General features: G+C 48.0%; 1 protein-coding gene across 4 annotated transcripts in view; it reads right to left on the bottom strand.

Annotated features, from left to right (window-relative positions):
• Positions 1 to 21,947, bottom strand: part of SDK1 (sidekick cell adhesion molecule 1) — a 989,261-nt gene that overhangs the window by 133,602 nt on the left and 833,712 nt on the right. For all 4 annotated transcript variants that reach the window (XM_063667220.1, XM_063667221.1, XM_054494717.2 and 1 more), the window contains exons 25-28: positions 21,468 to 21,705; positions 8,360 to 8,475; positions 6,098 to 6,287; positions 3,610 to 3,708 (exon numbers count right to left, since the gene is read on the bottom strand). In XM_063667220.1, the coding sequence (XP_063523290.1) occupies positions 3,610 to 3,708; positions 6,098 to 6,287; positions 8,360 to 8,475; positions 21,468 to 21,705 (643 nt within the window). The remainder of the gene's footprint in view (positions 1 to 3,609; positions 3,709 to 6,097; positions 6,288 to 8,359; positions 8,476 to 21,467; positions 21,706 to 21,947) is intronic.

Below are 21,947 nucleotides of genomic sequence, written 5' to 3'. Positions count from 1 at the left end.
CCAAGCAGCCTTCTAAGTTTTCTTTCTCTTGTCGGCAAGAAGCCTCTGCTTCAGCAACCAGAGTTATGGAGGACAAATCAAGGCAGCACACCACTGGTGCATGCAACGGGAATACTAGGACCAGGCTGAGCCCCCAGTGATCCAGGAGGAGCTCCCAAGTCCAGAGAGCCTCCAGCCTCCTCTGGTGCCAGGGAAACGATGAAATATTCGATGTGATACGGAAGCTAACGTTTACTCAGCACTCACTATGTGGCAGGCACTGTTCTAAGTGCAACTCATTTAACCAGTGAGGGAGGCATGAATGTGCTTCCCCTTTGAGGGATGGGGAAACTGAGGCATGGGAATGCTAAGAAACACACATAAATTCACCCAGCTAATAAGCATAGGCTGAGATCTGAGTCCAAAATGTTACCCACGCTGCCGGCCTACTTGTCAGTGATGCAGTGTTGAAAACACAGGTGAAAGGAAAAACAGGCAGCCCCAAGGTTCGTGCCATCTGACTTGTGCAGACAACAGCTGCTTTCTTTCTTGCTATTTCAGTGAATCTGTAATGAACATCCTTGTACGTTTCTCCTTGTGCAAACAGGCAAGAATTTCTCTAGGGCGAAGGCCTGGAAGTGCAGAGCGTTTGTGGTGCGGTGTGAACGCGCTCACCTTTCCTGGGTATTGCCAGAGCACCTCCCAAAAGTGGATGCACCAACTCCTGCTCCTGGCAAGGGTGTAGGGGTCTTGTTTCTCCACATCCTCATGTAAACTAGGCATTATCACAGCTTCTTATGGCGCCAAATCTGGCGAATGTGAAATGGGATTTCATTGTGGCCTGAATTATCATTTTACAGTGCTCTTGTCATCGGAAAAAGAAATGTCAGAGACACTCTGGAAAGTAAACGACAGATGATAAAACCAGCTGATGGGCTCATTGGACAGCGGGCCTCACGCCATGCCAGTGGGCGTGCTGAGGAGAAGCCTCACCAGGTGGACACGTGCAGGGAGCGGGGCAGTGAGGACCCAGGGCTACAGAGGACATCGGCGTGAGTCCTCAGGAATGGCAGATGCCCTGGAGAAGTGGGCGTGTCAGGCAGAGGGCCGGGCCTAGAGCCAGCTGAGGCCAGAGCCTCCCCACGTGTGTAAGGAAGCCCTGGGTCAAAGCCACAGCATTGGAATCGAGCACGGGTCTGTCTATGGCAAGAGAGAAGCACAGATGAAGCACATGCTTTGTTCCTGCACCTCTCCCATGCCTTTGCACTCCAGAACTGATTCTTGGCAGTCCGGTAAGGTGACAGTGAGTGGACGGAGGTGACCACAGAGTGAGGACTTGCCGGGAGGGTCTACCGAGGCTGGCAGTGGGAGCCGGGGGCCCTGCCAGGGTGGAGGTGGGGCTGGGGCGAGCCTGCTTCTTCACGGGGAACACCGTTCTTGTGGACTCCTGTGCCTCTGTCAATGTTTCTTGTTTCACAGCATGCTGGGGACAGCTCCTGGGTAATCAGATATTAGCCCTGCTTGTTCCAGAAAAGGCTGATGCCTGGCTGCTGTGCTGAGGTTAAGGCCTGCCTAGGTGGGGCTCCTGCAAATCTCTTCGCCACAGCTGTCTGCTGGGCAGACCATTTCCTACCCCAAGACTGGGCTCACTGTGCAGGCACCAGATGTGGCTCGTAGCTCCCTCTCCGCCGGGCCAGGCCCTGAAATGCTCATCTCCACAGTGGCTGCTCAACTGAGATTTTAGTAGCAGGAACCCACAATTCCAAAGGTCGCCTAATTGAGAAATGCCGTACTCAAAGCCAAACACTTCTATCTAGCAACTCCAAAAATCACATAAAGAAAGAGGCAAAACGAAAATAGGACAGCCTCCTTGTGCAGAAGACTTAGGAAGCTCCAGGCCCCCTCTCAGGGAAACAAGGGCTCAATAAATATTTGACTTTGTGTTCACCCTTCTCAGGCTGCCGGAGTGATTACCCTAAAAGGCAAATCTGATCGTGCAGCTTTCCCAAAGACCTTGGATGAGTTCCTGCTGCCGTTCAACACAGGCCTCCAAACTTTTTTTTAGTGATGTGAAACTCTTTCTTCAAACCAAGTCTTAGAATCCTAAGATCAAATGCAGGCAAACGTGGTGAATTTTACCACCTGTTTGTAAGTCTGGGTTTATAACTTTACCGTAAATCACCTAGAGCACAGGCGAGCCGAATCAGGGGTCTCCGGTATGTCAGGATTTGGTCAATATCCCGAGAGCTAACCTGGGGCTGGGGCAATGTTCTGTGGCTGCTGCGCTTGCCTCTGATAGGCCAGTTTAAAATGTCCAGGTCTCAGGGCCACATTCTCCAGGGCACAGCAGGGAGCTCACAGTAGCTCAAGACCTGGCCCAGCCTCCATCCCCAGCCTTGGAGCTGTCAGTGCTCCCACAGGCTGAAAGCATTCGGTCTTGGCAGAGTGGCCAGCCCTCTTCCCTTCTTCCAAGGCTTTAGAAGCCACCTATCTCCAGATCCCTCTCAAAAGGAACCTTCCACCCACAGAGACCCTACCCAGAAGGAGCTGTGTGTGAGGCACTGAATGAAACCTCTTTCAGATGGCTTATCTCACTGTACTCTCAACGTGTGTCTCCCTTATGGGACTGTGGGCAACTTGAGGACAGGCGCGCCTCGTTCATTCCTCACCCCCGACTGTACGTACGACACCTGCACAGGGAAAGTCCTTACTTTGTCTCTGTGAAAGGGTGAATGAGTCAAGGAACTGGGGATGTTTTAAAATAGAATTTGCTGCTTTGGGGAACTGGGAAAAATTCAGGCTTTTCATCAGTGTTACCAGATTTGGTATGCCAGCTGTAATGCTGAAAAGTCAGAAGTAAACACATTCCCTGGGACCCAAGGCATGCGCTTCATCTCAGCGGCTTTTTACAAGGATTGGGTGCAAGTGCTGTAGCAGAAAGATGTTTCCAGGAACATGGGAACAAAGCCAAGGTCTGCATCTTCTCTGAAAAACTAATCTGTTGTTTCTCAAACACACATCAAAATAGCCTGATATTTCAGAGAGGAAGGGAAGGGCGGTTACAAACCGTATCGCCATGAGCCGCAAACGAATGGAAGAAATTCCAGGTTAACAAAATGTAAATTTCATTCCATACGAAAAACCTTTAGTACGTAGCTCAGAAAACAGTCAAGAGGCCCATGATCATCTCAGTTCAGGAAATGCTAGGCTGCTGGAGACAGGCTTTTGTTTAACCTCATAAACATCTAACAAACAGGGAAGACATCAACTTGATTGTTATTTCTCTCCTTTTAAACACCATCACTCCTTTTTTTTTCTTATTTTGGGGATAGGGTCTTGCACTCTCTCCCAGGCTGGAGTGCAGTGATGCAATCTTGGCTCACTGCAGCCTCAACCTCCTGGGCTCAAGCGATCCTCCCACCTCAGCCTCCCAAGTAGCTGAGACCAACAGGTGCATGCCATCATGCCCGGCTAAGAGTTTGAATTTTTTCTTTGTAGAGATGGGGGTCTCACAATGTTGCCCAGGCTGGTTTTGAACTCCTGGGCTCAAGCAATCTGCCTGCCTCGGTCTCCCAAGGTGCTGGGATGACAGGCCTGAGCCACCACACCCGGCCACCGCCGCTCCCTTACCCAGGATGATGCCGTTGGGCTCCTCCGGAGGTTGCCACACAATCCGCACGGAGGTGAGTCTCACTTCGGGGAACACGAGCCTCACTGGTGGGCCTGGAGCTGAAGGGAAAACCACAGGGATTCAGATGTCAAGACAATGTTCCTTGGGTGTGTGACAGGTTACACAGGATTCCGAGGGTCAGCTGGCTGCAGTAACTACCACAGGCTACACTGTCATGGGTTTAGAACCCTCTCAAGTTTTGGACTGATGACTTTTGGAACGTCACTGGTAGTGTGGCTCCCTAAGGGTCTTGAGCAAACGCTTCCCTTTAAACCCTGCCTGTCTGCTTTCCAAGACTCAAAAGCAGGGTTCACGAACTATGCCAGGAATAGTGTGAGTATAACCAGCCTACCAGGACACAAGTAGACCAGTCACTAAATGACTCTGAGAGCAAACATCAGGTTGAGAGGGAGGATTTCCCTCATCTGAGCTCAGATTCCCTTACTGGGTTTGACATCTGCAAAGCAGGTGGTAGATGAGGCAGCCTGAAGTTCCTCCCAACTCTAACGGAGGTTACAATTTCTGATGAAATAACACGTTTATCCTCAATCATTTCTCTCGTAGGCATGCCACCTCTCTCCTGCATCATCCTAGATAATTAAGAGTTGATGTGCACAAATGCATATAATAATTCTTGTGTGTGGTTCAGTGCACCAATAATTCAAAAAGCAGCTAGGTGTGGTGGAACTGCTGAATAATAGGGTCGTGGCCCTCATAAAATACATTTACTTAAACGAACAGGCAAGTAAGTGTGTGGCCAGTATGAAAGCTTCTTGTTGGAATTAATAACTGATTGATTCCCAGGTAAGAGGCAATGGGCATGAAACAGTCAATATGAAAATAAAAGGATGTATGTTCGTCATTCTGGGCTGCTGACGTCTGTCCCTGGCTATGAAGCTGGGAACAGTATTTTAAATTCTGAACGTGTGTTATGACACCTATTTTGGGTGAAATAAATGTCTGAAGGAGGCCACAGGCTCCCAACTAGGACTAAGTCAGAGATATGCAAACGCTGACTTCAGTCTTAAGTAGCATTGCTCCCCTGAGCCCTCTCCCGGGCTGTTTATGGGGATTATGCTGGAATGCAGAGGAGGAAGGCATGTCTATAGGAGTGCTGTAGGAGACTAAGCAGCGGCATTCCAGGACTCACCAGCGCCTGCTTCAGGAGGGAACAGTTGCAGTGGGCCTGCTGTTACACACAGTTTCTAATATGCCCCTTTTTACTTTCATTTGGGAAACCTGGAATACACTGGAGCTGGACGGTGGGCCTGCTGTTACACACAGTTTCTAATAGGCCCCTTTTTACTTTCATTTGGAAAACCTGGAATACACTGGCGCTGGACGGTGGGCCTGCTGTTACACGCAGTTTCTAATAGGCCCCTTTTTCCTTTCATCTGGGAAACCTGGAATACACTGGAGCTGGAGATAGTATTCCAAGGAAACAACATTCACATTCCCATTCCCTCCTGGATCTCCCTCTAGCCTGAGACCTTGTGTCAGGGAAGGATGGACAAAGACTTCTCCAGGGTTCCCGTCTCTCCCTGAGGCGAGGCGAGGATCAGGGGTGGCACTCTCAGCAACGTGGAGAGAGTGCTTTCCACTCAGCAGTTAAGAGGACTTTCGGGCTCATTTAGTTACTCAGCAAAGATGCTTAAGAAAACCTACAGGTGTTTCACTTCTTTAACCACTCTGATCCCTATGGTGGGTGTTTTGGCGGGGGAGATCCGCATTTCTCTCCCTGACGTATTCATTACAGTCTGTTTAATAATGAAAATGTAAAGGCGCTAACCTTTACGTGTTTGACATCTGCAAAGTGGGAAAACATATTTACCGATGATTTAGAGTTCCATGAAAGCAAAGCTGGCAAGGAGTGCTTGTTATTCAGGTCCAGAAACTCAGGGAGCTGGGGACCCTGGGCCATCAAACACGGGGCTTTCTATAACCTCTAATTACCTCCCACAATGCAAACAGTGAGACCAGGGCAGTACCGAGAGAATTAAGGCATGAGTTCCACTGTGGATTTTTTAAACTATAGTAGTCCCCTCTTATCTGCAGTTTTAGGCATTCCCTGGGGGTCCTGGGATGTGTTGTCTGATAAGGGGGCACTACACGAGGTGTGTGGAGCCCCCGCCAAGAGGAGCGTCCACAGCTCACATCCACAGCTCAGCCCCGCCCCAGCCTCTGCTGCCTCTCCCCAGCACTGCCCACGGCAGAGTTATGAGGGAAACTCCGCATAGGTTCATAATTAGGCTGTAAAAATCCACTCCAGGCTGAAATTGGCCATATAAGTGCTCAGCGACCGAAAAATAATTTTGTTTTGTTTCCCTCAACTGCAAAAGAAAGTGGTTTGAAAATTAAGTTAAAAGCGACAACTATCCAAATTGTTTGCATTGGAAAGGCCAACCTGGGAGGCGGCGAGGCTCCCGAAGGCGCGAACCCTGGACCTACCATCGTCTTTGGTGCGCTCCAGGATGAGGGGTGTGCTGGGGACCCCGTTCCCGATGCGAGTGAACGCCAGCACCTGGAGCTCGTAGAGCACGAACTTGCGGAGGCCTGCCAGCAGGGCCGACTGCGTGTGGTTCCCTCGTACGATGTGGCTCCTGGGCTCGGGATCCAGGTCTTTAGCCCGGAACAGGATCTGTGGCATCGACACAGCACGAGGGTTATGAGGAGGCGGTGCCAGGAGGCATCACCGTGGTGCGGGGCAGGACCAGGACACCTTCGTGAATCAAGGCCTAGCCAACTGTGCTTTCTCCCTGAGGATGCTGTGTGCAAGCCTTGTGGATATAACTTGTCCACACTGGCATTTGGGGAGGAAGGTGGTGGTAAAGTGACTGTGCTCCAGGGGAGCTTGAGTTAGTGCCCACGGCTTGGCGAGCCTGCTGCCTGGTCATAATCTGCAAGATCTGAGGGCCCAACTGCAGCCATGCCAACCACAGCCACTAAAACAAAGACTCGATTATGAACACACATTCCGCTTCCTGCCACAGGAGCCAGCAGCCCCCTGGGTTTCCCAGCCATGGAAGCTGGGTTGCTGCCCCAGAAGACCTGCTGTCCTCACACAGACCCAGGAACTCTGGCCTCCTTGGACCATCTGCAGCTGTGCATGCTGTAGGCACCCCACCCCAAGCTGTTCTCCTCCAGGGCACCCCACCCCAAGCTGTTCTCCTCCAGGGCACCCCACCCCAAGCTGTTCTCCTCCAGGGCACCCCACCCCAAGCTGCTCTCCTCCAGGGCACCCCACCCCAAGCGGCTCTATTCCAGGGGACCCCACCCCAAGCTGCTCTATTCCAGGGCACCCTACCCCAAGGTGCTCTCCTCCAGGGCACCCAACCCTAAGCTGCTCTCCTCCAGGGGACCCCACCCCAAGCTGCTCTCCTACAGGGCACCCCACCCCAAGCTGCTCTATTCCAGGGTACCCCACCCCAAGCTGCTCTCCTCCAGGGCACCCCACTCCAAGCTGCTCTATCTAGGGCACCCCACCCCAAGCTGCTCTCCTCCAGGGCACCCCACCCCAAGCTGCTCTATTCCAGGGGACCCCAACCCAAGCTGCTCTATTCCAGGGGACCCCACCCCAAGCTTCTCTATTCCAGGGGACCCCACCCCAAGCTGCTGTATTCCAGGGCACCCTACCCCAAGCTGCTCTCCTCCAGGGCACCCCACCCCAAGCTGCTCTGCTCCAGGGCCTCCTGCTAAGTCCTCACTCAAGCCCACCCTCTCTGAACTGCTCCCTGAGATCGGGGACCTGGAAGGCCATAAAGGATAGCATCACCAGAGAGGCGTTTGAAAATAGCACAGCAAGCACGTTTCTCGGGGCCCCAGGAATGTGGTGTGAAGTTTTGGTCACTGAACCCCCTCAACGGGACTGCCACGTGTCACAGAGCCAGCAGGGTGCGCTTAGAACGCCTGGGGAAGGGGGAAGACATTGGAGAGCAGGCGGGGGAAACAAAGAATAGGGATGTGAAGTATGGAAAGGTGGAGGAGGCACGCTCAAAACCCAGGGAACAGTACTGAGACAAGCGTGGCCTCCAAAAAAAAGCTCATTCTGATGCTTGGCATTGCTGAGCCAAGGAGCAGATGGGGAGACAGAGCCTGTCACCCCTGAGTGATGGAACGAGGAACAGAAGGGGGTTTTAAAGGGGTGGGTGGATGCATGGAAGATGGAACCCAGAAATGGCTCCCCAGAGAAGCTGGGACAGATTCAACCCCTCCAGTGGATGCCATTGCTAGGACCGTGATGACACACATAGAAATATGCACACAGTGATCCACCTCACCCAGCCCTTCACATGAGCAAGGCATGCTGTGTAAAAGACCCACTGAATTCTCACACCAACCCTGGGACAAAGCTACCATCATTATTCCCGTTTTACAAGCGGAGGGACACAAGCACAGGGTTTCAGTAACTGGCCCGCGGTACCAAGGCCAGTGAGGGCAGAGTCAGGCGCAGGCCCGGAGGTCAGTTCCACTCTGGCTGTGCTTTTCTTCTGGCACCCTGTTTTGGTGTTTGTGGTGTGGTTATACTGATGCCTAATTCCCAGGCTGCAATGAGGCTTAGATAAGACAACTGGATGTCTTAATAAAAATCACAAACTGGCTGGCACTGCAGATCTGTGGGAGAAGAGGAAGCTCGTTGCTTTGGGGGAATGGCACGTGCTCGCATTTCCCCAGCCCACTCTTTAAGCAAAGAGAGGTCATCCCATCACACACCTTGTAGCCCAGTATGAGCCCATTCTGGTCCTGTTCCGGCACGGATGCCCATGTCAGTAAAATCTGGGTCGAGCTGACAGCCTCGGCTGACACATTCTCAGGGGCGGCTGAAGGAACTGCAAAGAACCAATGAAGTAGATTGGCATCCAAAATCTACAGCGTCTACATATAAAGATCCAGCTTTCACGCAAATAATCAAGTTGTCCTTGAAATAGCAACGTATTCTGAGCATTTTGTAGTGATCAGATTAAACCTGCAGGAGTATAACGGACATGTAAATCTCTTTAATATTAGCAACAAATTCCATAAATCCTGGGTACTTAGCAGCTCAATTTTACCTGAGTCCACCCAGCAAAAAAAAAAAAAAAGATGCTTGGTCTGTTTGCTGTATTAACTTGTGGAAACTGCAGACTTTTATCTCAAATAGGAAATCCTGACTTTCAGACATGCCAGTTCACTGACAGCTCTAAACGTGGTATTCCGTGATAGGGACAGGAGAGGCTGAAGAGAGGAGGGGACGTGAGGATTTACACAAAAGAAGGGGAAGGGAGGGTAGGTTGACTAGGTGCTTATCCGGTGCCTGTCTGTGCCAACTGCCTTCAGTTACATAATTGCATCTAATCCCACAATGATCCCAGTGAAGTAGGTATCATTACCCCTTTTCTACCAATCAGAAAACTAAAGCTGAGAAAATCGCATTTATCCATTTCAATGAATGCTTTTCTACAAGGAGATGGGCAGCCGAGGCCAGCCATACCATTCTTGACCCATACACATGTAAGAAAATTTTCTTTTCTTTTTTTGAGACTGGAGTGCAGTGGTGCCATCTCCGCTCACTGCAACTTTGCCTCCTGGGTTCAAGCCATTCTCCTGCCTCAGCCTCCCAAGTAGCTGGGATTACAGGCATGCGCCACCATGCCTGGCTGATTTTTGAATTTTTAGTAGAGATGGGGTTTTACCATGTTGGCCAGGCTGGTCTTGAATGCCTGACCTCAAGTGATTTGTCCGCCTTGGCCTCCCAAAGTGCTGGGATTACAGGCGTGAGCCACCACGCCCAGCCCACATGTAAGATCATTTTCTTACTTTCATGCAATCTCTCTTCTGTCTGCACTATCGCTGAACTAATTTGTCTTGATATGTTTGCACTGATTCAGATATAATATGTATAAAAGCAGTGAAACTTTAAAAACCAAGGCATTATATTATAGACAATCTCCATTTGCTTTTTCAATTTTCTTGTGGACCCATTTAAACTTCAAACACCATTCAGATAGGAAAACCTGGACCTGAGCTAGCCCCCAGCAGTCAGGGAAGGCACTGTTTATAAACAGCATGGAGGAGTTGCTCTCAGCTGAGCCTGAAGATCCCGCCATACTTCAGGGCCCCCATGGTTGAAAAAGGAGAGACACTTCAAGTCCACCATATTCCATGGGGGGGTTCACTCTGCAGATGAAGCAACGGAGGTTCTGGGAGGTTACTGTTTGGTGGCAAAGTCTCCTTTTGAACTCAGGTGGTCTCCAGGATACCCAGGGAAGTAGCCTGGAGTGATGGAGTAAGGCTGGACTCAGGGTGGGAGCTGGAGATGCTGCTCTGATCACCTGTGCCTCAGTTGTCCCATTTGTAAAAGGCTAAGCCTGGCCTACCTTCCTTACTTAAGAGTCTTCTCACTCTCCCCTCCTGGTGGTCAGCACTTGTTGGTCAGCAGGTGATCAATAGCTAGTTGTTTTGAAGAAAGTGAAAGGAGGATGCTATGACCAGTCCTAGCCTATAGAGTGAGAATGAAAGCAAACACTGAGGTACCTGGTAGGGCACTGGCACACAGAGGTGAGTGGAAGCATCCGTTCCCTTCTCCTTCACAAGCCCTACTAGGGCTCCAAGAACAGCAGGATGCACGCATGCACCTCTGTAGCAGGAACACTTGCGGGGACTTCCTCTGCTCTTTCACAGACCCACTCATCCATCCATCCATCCATCCATCCATCCATCCATCCATCCATCCAGTGATCCATCCATCCATTCGTCCATTCACCCATTCACTCATCCATCCATCATCCATCCATCTATCCACCCACCCATCACCCATCCATTCATCCATCCATCCATCCATCCATCCATTCATTCATCCATCCATTCCTCCATCATCCATCTATCCATCTATACATCCATCCATCCAACACCCATCCATCCATTCATTCCTCCATCCATCATCCATCCATCCATCACCCATCCATCCATCCATAAATCGATCATTCCATCTATCCATCCATCCATTCACCCATCCATCCATTCACTCATCCACCCATCACCCATCCATCCATCCACCCACCCATCACCCATCCATCCATCCATCTATTCATTCATCCATCCATTTACCCACCCATCCATTCACTCATCCATCCATTATCCATCTATCATCCATCCATACATCCAACCATCCACCCATTACCCATCCACCCATCTATCCATCCATCTACCCACCCATCCATTCATCCACCCATCCATCCATCCATCCATCCACTCACCCATCCACTCATTCATTCATCTACCATCTATCCATCCATCCATTCACCCATCACCTATCCATCTATCCATTCACTCATCTATTCCTTCAGACATTCAGACTTCCTCATTACACAGAGACTGAGATGGTAGCACTGTTAGTTAGTCTGAAGACAGAAAGTAACATGGTGGGGGGCTTGCACAATAATGCAACCTATGACATTTAATTGCAAGATTTTCTATATGAGAGTAGTTTGATCTTTGTTATGGGTTGAACTTGTGCCCCCTGAATCCTTATTTTGTGATCCTAACCTCCGGTACCTCAGAAGGTGACCTTATTTGGAGACACAGTTGTTGCAGATGTAACTCGTTAAGATGCGGTCATACTGCACTGGGTGGGCCCCTGATCCAGTATGACTAGTGTCCGTATAAAAAAAGGAATTTGTCCACAGACACACAACAGGGAGAGTGCCATGGGAGGAGACAGACACACACAGGGAGAACTCCGTGGGGACATGGGAGAGAAGTTGTCTGAGCCACGGAACCACCAGATGCTGGAGAGGGGCCCAGGACAGATCCTTCCCAAGCCTTCAGGGGGATCCTGGCCCTGCCAACACCTCCAGCTCAGATTCCACCTTCCAGAATGGTAACAGAAAACATTTCTGTCATTTAAGCCACCCCATTTGGGGCATTCTGCTATGACACGAACACAGTCTTTAAGACAATGCCAGAAGAGCTGTTCTCATGCTGTGTGGGAAGCTTCTCCCCTCACCACCACAAACAGGTGTTTCCCTAGACAAGGGAGGGGCAAGAAAGGACAGCCCCAAAGCAGGCCATAGCCTAACAGGGCCAGCGGCTGAGGATGACTAAGCATCAGGATGGGGGTCAGTGGCCACACGGCACCCTCACCACACCCTGTGGGGTCTCCGAAACCACAGAGGAACCTGCAGAGCAAAGGCCTGGGATGCCTGCCCCCAGGAAGGGGCACGCTCCCTGGCCCTGAGAGCCCTGGGAGGCAGCATCTCTCCCTCCCCTTCTCTCCCTACCATGCTGAGCACCTTCCCTGCATGGACACTAGATAGGCTGCTGTGTGTAGGTCAGTGAATGTGTCCACAAAATAGAAAAACCCCACTGATGCCTGTCACTATAAAACCACTGTGAGCCCCCTTCTATTTTTGGAGGGAGATAATGCCAGCCAGTCCAATCTTCCCAAATATGTCAGTTGAGAGTCATTCATTCAGTTACTCAGTGCTTCTGTGAAATAGTATCCATTTATTTGAGTAGAGAGGTGTCACAGAAAGGGAATACTTGCAATGTCAAGTTTGCTCAGTTCTCCAAAGTGGAAGGGGGCTTGTCACAGATGCAACCCCAAGTCCCCGGTGCCTTCCAGCTGTGGCTCCACCCAGCTCACTCCTGCTCCCTGGGCCTGCACAGAGCTCCCATAGGGTGTCTTAAATGCCACCATGGCTGTTATCAGGAAATGGCTTGCACATTGCTCATTTTATACAAAAGTTTGATAAACTGGGATCTTGAATCAACTATGAGCTAAAGGGGGCACTAACATTAAACAAAAATGTAAACCTACAACGTATCCGAATATATTTAGAATAAGGTAAGAACACCAAACACTGTATGCCCAAGACGTTGGTACCAGGTTCTAAAACCTCTGTCCCTGTCTGTAAAAACAGAGGCCACTGTCATAGCAATACAAATGGTCCATTTCTGTAATCTTTAACTGCTTCCTGTGGGAAACTGTGAGTGCCCAATTCTCCCTATAGATCTACAAATCACAGCTATTTTTCTAAGATGTGGCGGGATGAGCATGTATTTACTGGAGAGCCAACCTTGTCCTTGGAGAATGAGGGCAACCTGGGGATTACAGCAATTTGGAAATTTGGACACCAACCAGGCTTTGAATGCGGCTGAACTTCTCACATGGAGATAGGGAGGTGAGGCGGCTAAAGCGGAGAAAATGGCAGAGTTCAGGATGGAAATTTCAGTGCATTTAAATCCTACCAGGATAAGATCTGCCATGGAGTTGCAAAGTTTTCAAGAATTGAAAAAGAAACCTCTTACCCATCATCTATTTTGAAGTAGATTCAACTCCCTTTCCAACCTGACATCTTATGTTTTGAGATGTTCTTGGGAATTCCCCTTTCATTAAAAACAAAGCCATTCCATGGCTTCTTTTCTCCTTCATTATTTTCTCTCCCCTCTGTAGGATTTCACACTATGCAGCTCGCTGTTCCTCCTCATGTGGTCTCTCTTGGTTTTTAAGGCCTCATTTATCCTTAGAATATATCATAATATATCATAAGATGTCACAGAACCTGTTAAACTGCACCTTAAAACTGTAAACTTCATTGAAATGTGGCTCCGAGCATTCTGCTCTGTGTTCCCTGCGTGTTTTCAGCACTCCTGCACACTGGGCCATTCCTAAGCTCCCAGGAGCTGCTATTTCCATTGAGGGGATACTTATTTCAGACAAAGGGCAGTGGTTTTATTCTCTCTCCAATCCCTCTCCCTCTCCATCAGGTCCACTCACCATTCAGCCCTGGCAACCTCTTCACCTCCTCATCTCCTCTCTGCCTCCCCCCATCTCAAAAAAGGATCGAGTTTTCTGCTGGGGAGGGTAAGTGTCAGATGTTAGTAGGGCCAGGGAAGGCACAAAGTCAAAACTGCTGCACCTGGGAGGGCCTTGCCAGTCAGAGGTGGGGAGATTCCCAGAGAAGAAGGCTGTGAAATCTCCATTCTGATGAGCTAAACACAAGGTGGGGGAGCTGATGTCCTGCAGCATCTGGGCCCCTGAGATTCCCCAGGTAGGAGGAGGGGCAGAGACGGAGCACCAGCACCAACCAGAAGAGAGAGTGGTCTAAGAGGGGTCCCTGGGAGCTCGTTATTCCAGCATTCAACATGTCCAGAATCTGAACCATCCACATCTTGAAGATCAATAACCCAATTATAAAATTTTTGATGGAAACACGTGAACCAAAACTTTTTTTCCCAGAGCGATATGTGTTGCACCAAAGTTTCTAATTAAACACAAATTCAATTAAAAACTAAAAAATACCTTTCTGTAAGCTATAACCCTCAAAATAAGAAAGAATGTGATAACTGACAAAACAAAGCTTCAGTTGCAAGAACAATTCCTACTCTTGATCAAAATCTTCCCAACAAGTGAACAGAACATGAACTATGAACAGAAAAACAGTGAGGCTGATACAGTGGATTCTGCAAGGGCTCTATGGGATTCCCCTCTAGCCATATGTATCAGTCCATTTTCATACTGCGATAAATAAATACCCAAGACTGGGTAGTTTATAAAGGAAAGAGGTTTAATTGACTCACAGTTACACATGGCTGGGGAGGCGTCAGGATTACAATCGTGGTGGAAGGTGAAGGGGAAGCAAGGAACTTCCTCACATGCCAACAGGAGAGAGAAGAGAGAGTAAAGGAGGAAAAGCCCCTTATAAAACCATCAGATCTTGTGAGAACTCATTCACTATCATGAGAACAGCATAGCGGAAATTGCCCCCATGATCCAATCACCTCCCACCAGGTCCCTCCCTTGACATGTGGAGATTACGATTTAAGATGAGATGTAGGGGGGGACACAGAGCCAAACCATATCACCATACATGCTACAATCGGCTAGGACAAAGGTAAATCCACTCCTTCTTTTGATACAAAATCTATATCTCAATATTAATTAAAACATAGCAGCATCTACAAAAATAAACAACATTGCTACAGAAAGTCTCCTCAGGGTTCTTGTGTAAAAGATGATACAAGATTGTCTGAAAAGAACAAAGTCAGAAGAAAAACCCTGGAATACATTTACACATAAAATATTATCCTCTGCATTCTCTTGACTACTATAAAGATAGGTTTCCAATTGCTGGAAATGTTTGTTAAAAAAAAATAAGAGTCTCAAATCAGCAGTTTTGCCATAGGTTTCCTTTTTTTTTTTTTTTAAAGAGTGTTCTTGGCCGGGTGTGGTGGCTTATGCCTGTAATCCCAGCACCTCACCTTGGGAAACCAAGGTGGGTAGATCACTTGAAGTCAGGAGTTCAAGACCAGCCTGGTCAACATGGTGAAACCCCATCTCTACTAAAAATACAAAATTAGCTGGTCATGGTGGTGGGCACCTGTAATCATAGCTATTTGGGAGGCTAAGGCAGGAGAGTCACTTGCACCCAGGAGGCAGAGGTTGCAGTGAGCCAAGATCATGCCACTGCACTCCAGCCCAGGTGACAGAGTGAGATTCCATCTCAAAAAAAAAGAGTATTATTTGAAAAATTATCAAAATGATATTTCTATTTTGATTAAATTGTCTTCATTTTTATATAGCATTTACTTTGCTGTTTTCTGAATAAAATCCTGGAAGATTAGTTTAGCTGGGTATAAAATTTGAGGTTGGCAGTTGCTTGCTTTTAGCTCCTTCAAGATTACTATCCCATTGTCTTCTGGCCTCTGTTATTCCTGAATAGTCATCTCAGTCAAATGGTCTTGCCTTTGTGATTATCTGCCTTTCACTCCAACTGTTTTTAAGATTTTCTCTTTGGCATTTTACAGTTGTACCAAATACATTTTGGTATGAATTCGGTTTTATTTACTCCACTTGGGATTAGTGTTTCTTCAGTCTTGTAAATAATGCTTTTCATCAACCCTGGAATTTCTCAGCTATTATCTCTGTGTATTTTGTAACTCTCATTTTCTTCCTCTTTCGAGTCCTATTAGCTATGTGGTAGATCTCATTCTGTTCTTCATGTCTTTTAATCTCTTTATTTTCAATCTTATGTCTTTATGTTGTTTTAAGAGTTATTTACTCAAATCTAGCTTTTAATTTGGTAATTCTCTTTTTGGCAGTGTCTAAACTGCTTTCATTTTCAATGACTGTGTCCCATTTATTTTTTCTAAAAAAAAAATCCGCTTTAAGAAATGGTACCTTAATCTTTACTTAAAATGTTAATGCTCTATTTTACTAAGACTTTAATAATTTTAAATGTAGTTATTATATATTTTCTCTCAGACTTGTATGTATTTTAATGTAATTGAAGCCCTCTATCTTTCTCTCTTTTTTTAAAGCTGGTCATTTTTACTCATGGCAAATTATTGCCTGTGTGCTCGACAATTGTGATTCATCTTTAAAAAAGCTTGATCTTTATTTTGGATAATTTGACTTTGGCAATATCTCTCCAGAGAGGAATCATTTTTGCTTCTGTTGATTGCCCAGATGGTCTGGCCTGAAACCATGTTTCTTTAGTTTTTTGTGTATTTTCTTTTTGTTTTCTTTTTGGAGGAGAGTAAAATCCTTTACTGGGGTATGATATGTAACTATTTCAGGAAGAGTTGATCACTGTTTTCCCTGAGGGTAAGAAGATATTATACACAGATTTTCTGGGCCTTCGAACCATAGGCAAAGTGTACAACCTATGAGCCATACTTATTATTTTTTTTTAGAGACAGGATCTTGCTCTGTCACCCAGGCTGGAGTGCAGGGGTGTGATCATAGCTCATGGCAGGCTCGACCTCCTGGGCTGAAGCAGTCCTCCTGCCTCAGCCTCCCAAGTAGCTGGGACTACAGGCATGTGCTACAATGCCTGGCTAATTTTCTGCAGTTTTAATTTTTATTTTGTAGAGATGGGGTCTCGAGATGTTGCCCAGGCTGGTCTCAAGCTCCTGGTAATCCTCCTGCCTCTGCCTCCCAAAGTGTTGGGATTATAGGTATGAATCACAGCCCCCAGCCCATACTTATTTTAATAACATTTTATCTGTATAAAATTAATCTCAGGAAGGGTGAGCTTTTTTTTAAAGCCTTATTGTGAGATTATTAATATATCATACAATTCCCCTAAATTGTACAATTCAACGTTTTTTTAGTGAATTCAGAGTTGTGTAACCATCATCACGATGAACTTTGGAACATCTCATCATCCCTAAAAGAAGCTCTGTTTCCATCACCAATCACTTCCCATTCCTCTCAAATGCTCTCTCTTAGTCTAGGAAACCATGAATTTACTTTCTGCCTCTCTAGATTTGCCTATTCTAGATGTTTCCTACAAATAGAATCATATAATATGTGGTCTTTTGTGCCTGGTCTCTTTCACTTAGCCTAATGTTTTCAAGGTTCATCCACACTGTAGCATGTATCAGAATTCCATTCCTTTTTATTGCTGAATCATCCATTGAATGTATTAGAATTCCATTCCTTTTTATTGCTGAATCATCCATTGAATGCATAGACCACATTTTATTTATCCATTTGTCAACTGAGGGATATTTTGGTTGTTTCCACTTTTTGGCTACTGTGGATAAAGCTGCTATGAACATTTATGTGCAAGATTTTGTGTAGACATATGTTTTCTGTTCTCTTGGGTACATACCTAGGAGTAGAGTTGCTTTGTCGTATGGTGACTCCCTGCTCAACCTTTTGAGGAATGCCAACTGTTTTCCAACGTTTCTGAATCATTTAATATTCCCACCAGCAACGTACAAGCGTTCCAATTTCTCTATGCCCACCAATACCTGTTATTGTCCAACTTTTCTTATTTTAGCCATCTTATTTTAGGAGTGTGAAGCGATACCTCATTGCAGCTTAGATTTGCATTTCCCTAACAGTTAATGATGTTGAGCATGTTTTCATGTGCTTGCTGGCCATTTGTAAATCTCCTTGGGAGGAATGTCTATGCCGATTCTTTGCCCAGTTTTTAATTGGGTCATTTGTCTTTTTGTTGTGAAGTCTTTATATACTCTAGATATAAATCCCTCGTGAGATACATAATTTGCAAATATTTTCTTCCATTTGGGGAGTTTTTAAAATTTCCTTTATGACTTTCTTTGAAGCATAAAAGTTTTCATTCTGATGAGGTCTAATGTATCTACTTTTTCTTTAGTTGCTGGTGCTTTTGGTTTCTGGAAGCAAATGTTACATTAATTTCTGTTCTGGGAGTTCCTGGGCCATTCATATAATGCAAATTCAAAACCCAGTCCTGAGCTGAGCACAGGACTCAGACTGACTTTTCATTCTCTACTCAGAGTCCAGGTAGACAGACATACAGTCAAACCTCTGCAGGCAGAGTTTCAGCCTCTCCTAGGAAGGAGGGAAAGGCCTTCAAGAGCCATGTCTCAAGTGCAGGAGTTTAGGCCCTAACTGTCCCCTTACACAGATTCAAAGCTAACTCTCCTGTTCCTGCAAGGCCATCAAATACCAGGTCCTGAAACCACCAGGCAAGGTCCAGCCCAATCCCCACCCCACTCAGGGCAGCTGCGGCACTAGCCCAGCACTTTCTGCTGAACTCTTTCTAGTAGTTCCTGTTATGCCTCTGACACCTGAGGATTTCCCTGTTTTTCTTATGAGTGTGTTGATGAATTCATTTATTTACTTATTTTTTTAGAGGCATAATCCCGCTCTGTTGGCCAGGCTGCAATGCAGTGGCACGATTATAGCTCAGAGCAGCCTCAAACTCCCAGGCCCAAGCCATCTTCCTGCCTCAGCCTTCCAAGTAGCTGGGGCTACAGGTGCATGCCACCACACCTGGCTAATTTTTGTATTTTTTGTAGAGATGGGGTCTCACTATGTTGCCTAGGCTGGTCTTGAACTCTTGGATTCAAGCTATCCTCCAGACTCAGCTTCCCAAAGTGCTGGGATTACAGGTGTGAGCCACCCTGCCTGGCCAATACATTTAAGATTCCAGAAAGTTATATTTTATCCATAAGTTTTTGTTGGTTATGGCAGAAGTTTTAATTCTGAAAAACTATTTTCTTGGCCTGCCTTTTACTGGATTTAGAACTGTCCCTCTGAACTTCTCAAGTTCTCTCCTTTGTCACAAAGATTCAGACAGTGAAGATAATGGAGCTTTTTGAAATCTATGTGACCACAATCCCAGGCTGTGTGTTGGTGCGTCTCCACCTTTCCTTTGGAACGTAATGAAAGCTTCAGTCTGAAGGAGAGCCGAGGGACACCGGGCCCAGCCCTGCTGCTTGGGCAGTTCCCTCCTGAAACACTGGTCCTCTCAGAAGCACACTGGTTGTCACCATGGCTGCTCTTCCGGGGCTCTCATTAGTGGGCTCCATGGTTCACGCCACGCCCTAAGAGCATTCCCACACGGCCATGGTTCTGCTTCTCCCTGCTACTGCTTAAGAGTCCTCCCATCTACCCTCACCTCCTGCCCTCCAAGAAGAGTAGGAAGAAATAAAGCCACAAAGTGGCACAGGAGCTTTTGCTTGGTGCTGGTGGCTGAAAGTGGACCAGCGTTGAGGAAACCCAGGGGGCTTCTGTGTGTTGCAACCCACTGTGCATTATAGCCACCTACAAGGGCAGCAGCAGGTTCAGACCTGTCACTGGCAGGACCTGGGGAATGAGCAAGAAAGGATGAGAGGAGCCTTTATCCAGAGCTTCCCAGGCCCTTCCACGCTGTGGCACACAGAGCGGGTGGCACATGCAGATACACTGGGTACATGCTGGTGCCCTCGGTGTGCCGGGTGCTGCTGGGCCCAAGCCCAGGGTGCAGACTCCTCACCCTGGCCTGGCCGCCTCGAGGGTGGAGGGGTGGTGTTGGACATACCTGCACCCATCACAGCACCTGGCACGGATAAGATGAGCATTAGGAAGAGGTGAGGGGGGCGGCACCGCCCAGGGCTCCAAGGCCCCTTTCCTTATTGCTGGGAGCTGATCTTCGTCCTCACTCCAGCTGTCCTCAAAGGCCGCCCTCCCACCTTGGCACCACCTTCTATGTTTCCCTCTTCATCTTTAGAGCAGACAGGCCAGGCCCGGGAGCCCTGGGCCCCCCAAGTGTCTATGCTTTCCTCCCTTTTAAACTCTTCCATTCTGAGAATGGCAGCCCCCCAAAGCCACCTCCAGCCATGCCAACAGGCCCTGTGCCCCCGTGTCCTCCGCCTCCTCCTGCTGACTGTGCGAGGTTTTCTCTGATACCTGTCGTGCCCTTGGCTTCCTAGGTCATCTTTCTGTCCATTTCTCAACAAAGTCACTCTGAGTTCCAACTGTCTCCTAAGGCAGTTTCCAGCAACTAGCAAGTTAATTAATTTTTCTATTGAAAACAACAACAGGGGGACTGTCTCTTTGCATGGCATCGTAGCACAGGGACAGAAGCAGGGAGGCTCTGGGTGGGGGAGAGGGCAGGCCCGGGGCATTTCCAAGGACTCTGGGGTGGAAACAGCTGTGGGCAGGCCCTGGCCATCTCTTGACTCCCCAGCTTCAAGGGAGATTCTGTCCCCCGGGAGCCCCAAGGAAAGGAGGACTCGTGCTGGGCTCAGGAGCTGTCTCCAGGAAACAGAGCCATGTCTACAACAACAAAAACAATGGAGCCGAATATTCTCATTAACGCAGAGAGTCAGAGAAGAGAAGGAAAAGAGAGCAAATAAGAGGGTTTGACATCAATAAGCAAAATGGATCTAGGCTCCCTGGGGGAAGGAGTGGGGGAGTCTTGTTCTTTTCCTCTGGCCACTGACCCAGTTCACCATCTCAACCCTTCATACCTTGTCCTCATCCCATGTCTGGACAAAGGTCAGGAATTTAAGTCATATTTCTAACAGCCTAGGTTAGTCCAGAATGAACAGCCCCTACATCTATCAAGCACATGCTGTGACTCTCATCCAAGAAGCCTGGGGCAGAGGTACAGCTGGTTCATTCCTTCTCCAGACAGAACCTCGCTAATTCAGATCAGACTGAAGGGACCGGGGTCAGGTGACAGTGAGTACTTCATGAGCGTTAATTGCCGTCCTTCCCTTGGGTTTCTAAAAATTCAAGGAGTGGGGCAAGAAAAGCTCCTCTGACCCACAGCTGGCCGGTGGAAGTCAGTCCACAAAGCCTAGAAGATTAGGCAGCCACTTTCAGCATTAGCACAGTGCAGCAGAGGTCTACTCAAGGTTGGCAAAAAACACTTTTCCATTTCTTCCAGGCAACTGGCAGAACCCCATGACTGAGCCCCAAGAAGATGAACACAGTGAAGTTCCACTCCTGAACAGGTCTGAAGAGGCCCATTCTTTGCCTTCTTTTCCCTGCTGGCAGCTGGGTGCAGAAGGCAATTAGTCCCCCAGAATGGTAAAGCCTGGGTCCCTGAATCACCTCATGGAAGAGAGCCACCCGCCAAACAGGAACGCCCACCTTAGACCGCAATATGAGTGAGAAATAAACTCCTTTTATGTTCAAGCAATTAAACTTTTGGAGGCCTATTTATCACCACAGGCTAGATTACTTAATATACTACCTCTATTAATTTGTGACAAGAAGGTCCTGAATACCTTGTATTTTAAAGATTCCCCATAGGAACTTTACACACTCTTGCTTTTCATCATTGTTAGAGAAAATTACCCCTAATTTAGAAAATAGTAATGTGAGTCAAGCCCCCTGTTGGAAATCATCACCAGTTTCCAACGAATGGCTTGGGGCCCTAATGAAATCGGATGGAAATTGCTGCCGAGTCTGGCCTAACCCGGGATTAGGAGAGCTCCAAGACAGAGCTTCGAGACAAGTGGGACAAGTGGGACAGGCCAATGAGACACCCCTAGCCTGGGATCCGGAGGCTCAGGGGCACTCAGCTCCATCTCTAACGCGGTGTCTCCAGGACGGGAATCGCCTTCCCCTCACCTGACTCCCGCGTCCGGCCCCGCACCACCTCGCTCCATGGCCCGGCCCCGACGGCGTTGAAGGCCTGCATCTGCAGCTCATATTCCATCCACTCCTCCAGCTCCTCGATGGTGAATTCTCTCTCCAGCCGGTCACTGACAACTTGGGCCAGTGCTGAGGACTGGAGGTCTGAGCGCCAGTATTTAATCCTGTAGCCCACGGACTCAGGGTTCCCGTTGTACTGAGAATCCGGCAGGGGCTAGGAATGAACGAGGGGCTGCGATGAGCTGACATCTCAGAACTGCCACCCCCACGGGTTGTAAGGGATGGGCCTGTCCTGTGAGGCCAACTCCGTGGAGGAGGCGTTCCTGGGGGAAATAGTCTTAGAAGAATCTACTTTATTCTTCCCTGAAACTTTTGTTCTGTGAATTAAATGAAACCCTGTCAGTAACTTTGGCTGCATATAATTTCTTTTAATACATTTTGGCTTAATTTTGTGAG

This window comes from Pongo pygmaeus, chromosome 6, assembly GCF_028885625.2.
Source record: "Pongo pygmaeus isolate AG05252 chromosome 6, NHGRI_mPonPyg2-v2.0_pri, whole genome shotgun sequence".
Lineage (NCBI taxonomy): Eukaryota > Metazoa > Chordata > Mammalia > Primates > Hominidae > Pongo > Pongo pygmaeus.
Note: the sequence above shows the minus strand (reverse complement) of the source record. Positions and strands in the feature narration are given on the sequence as shown.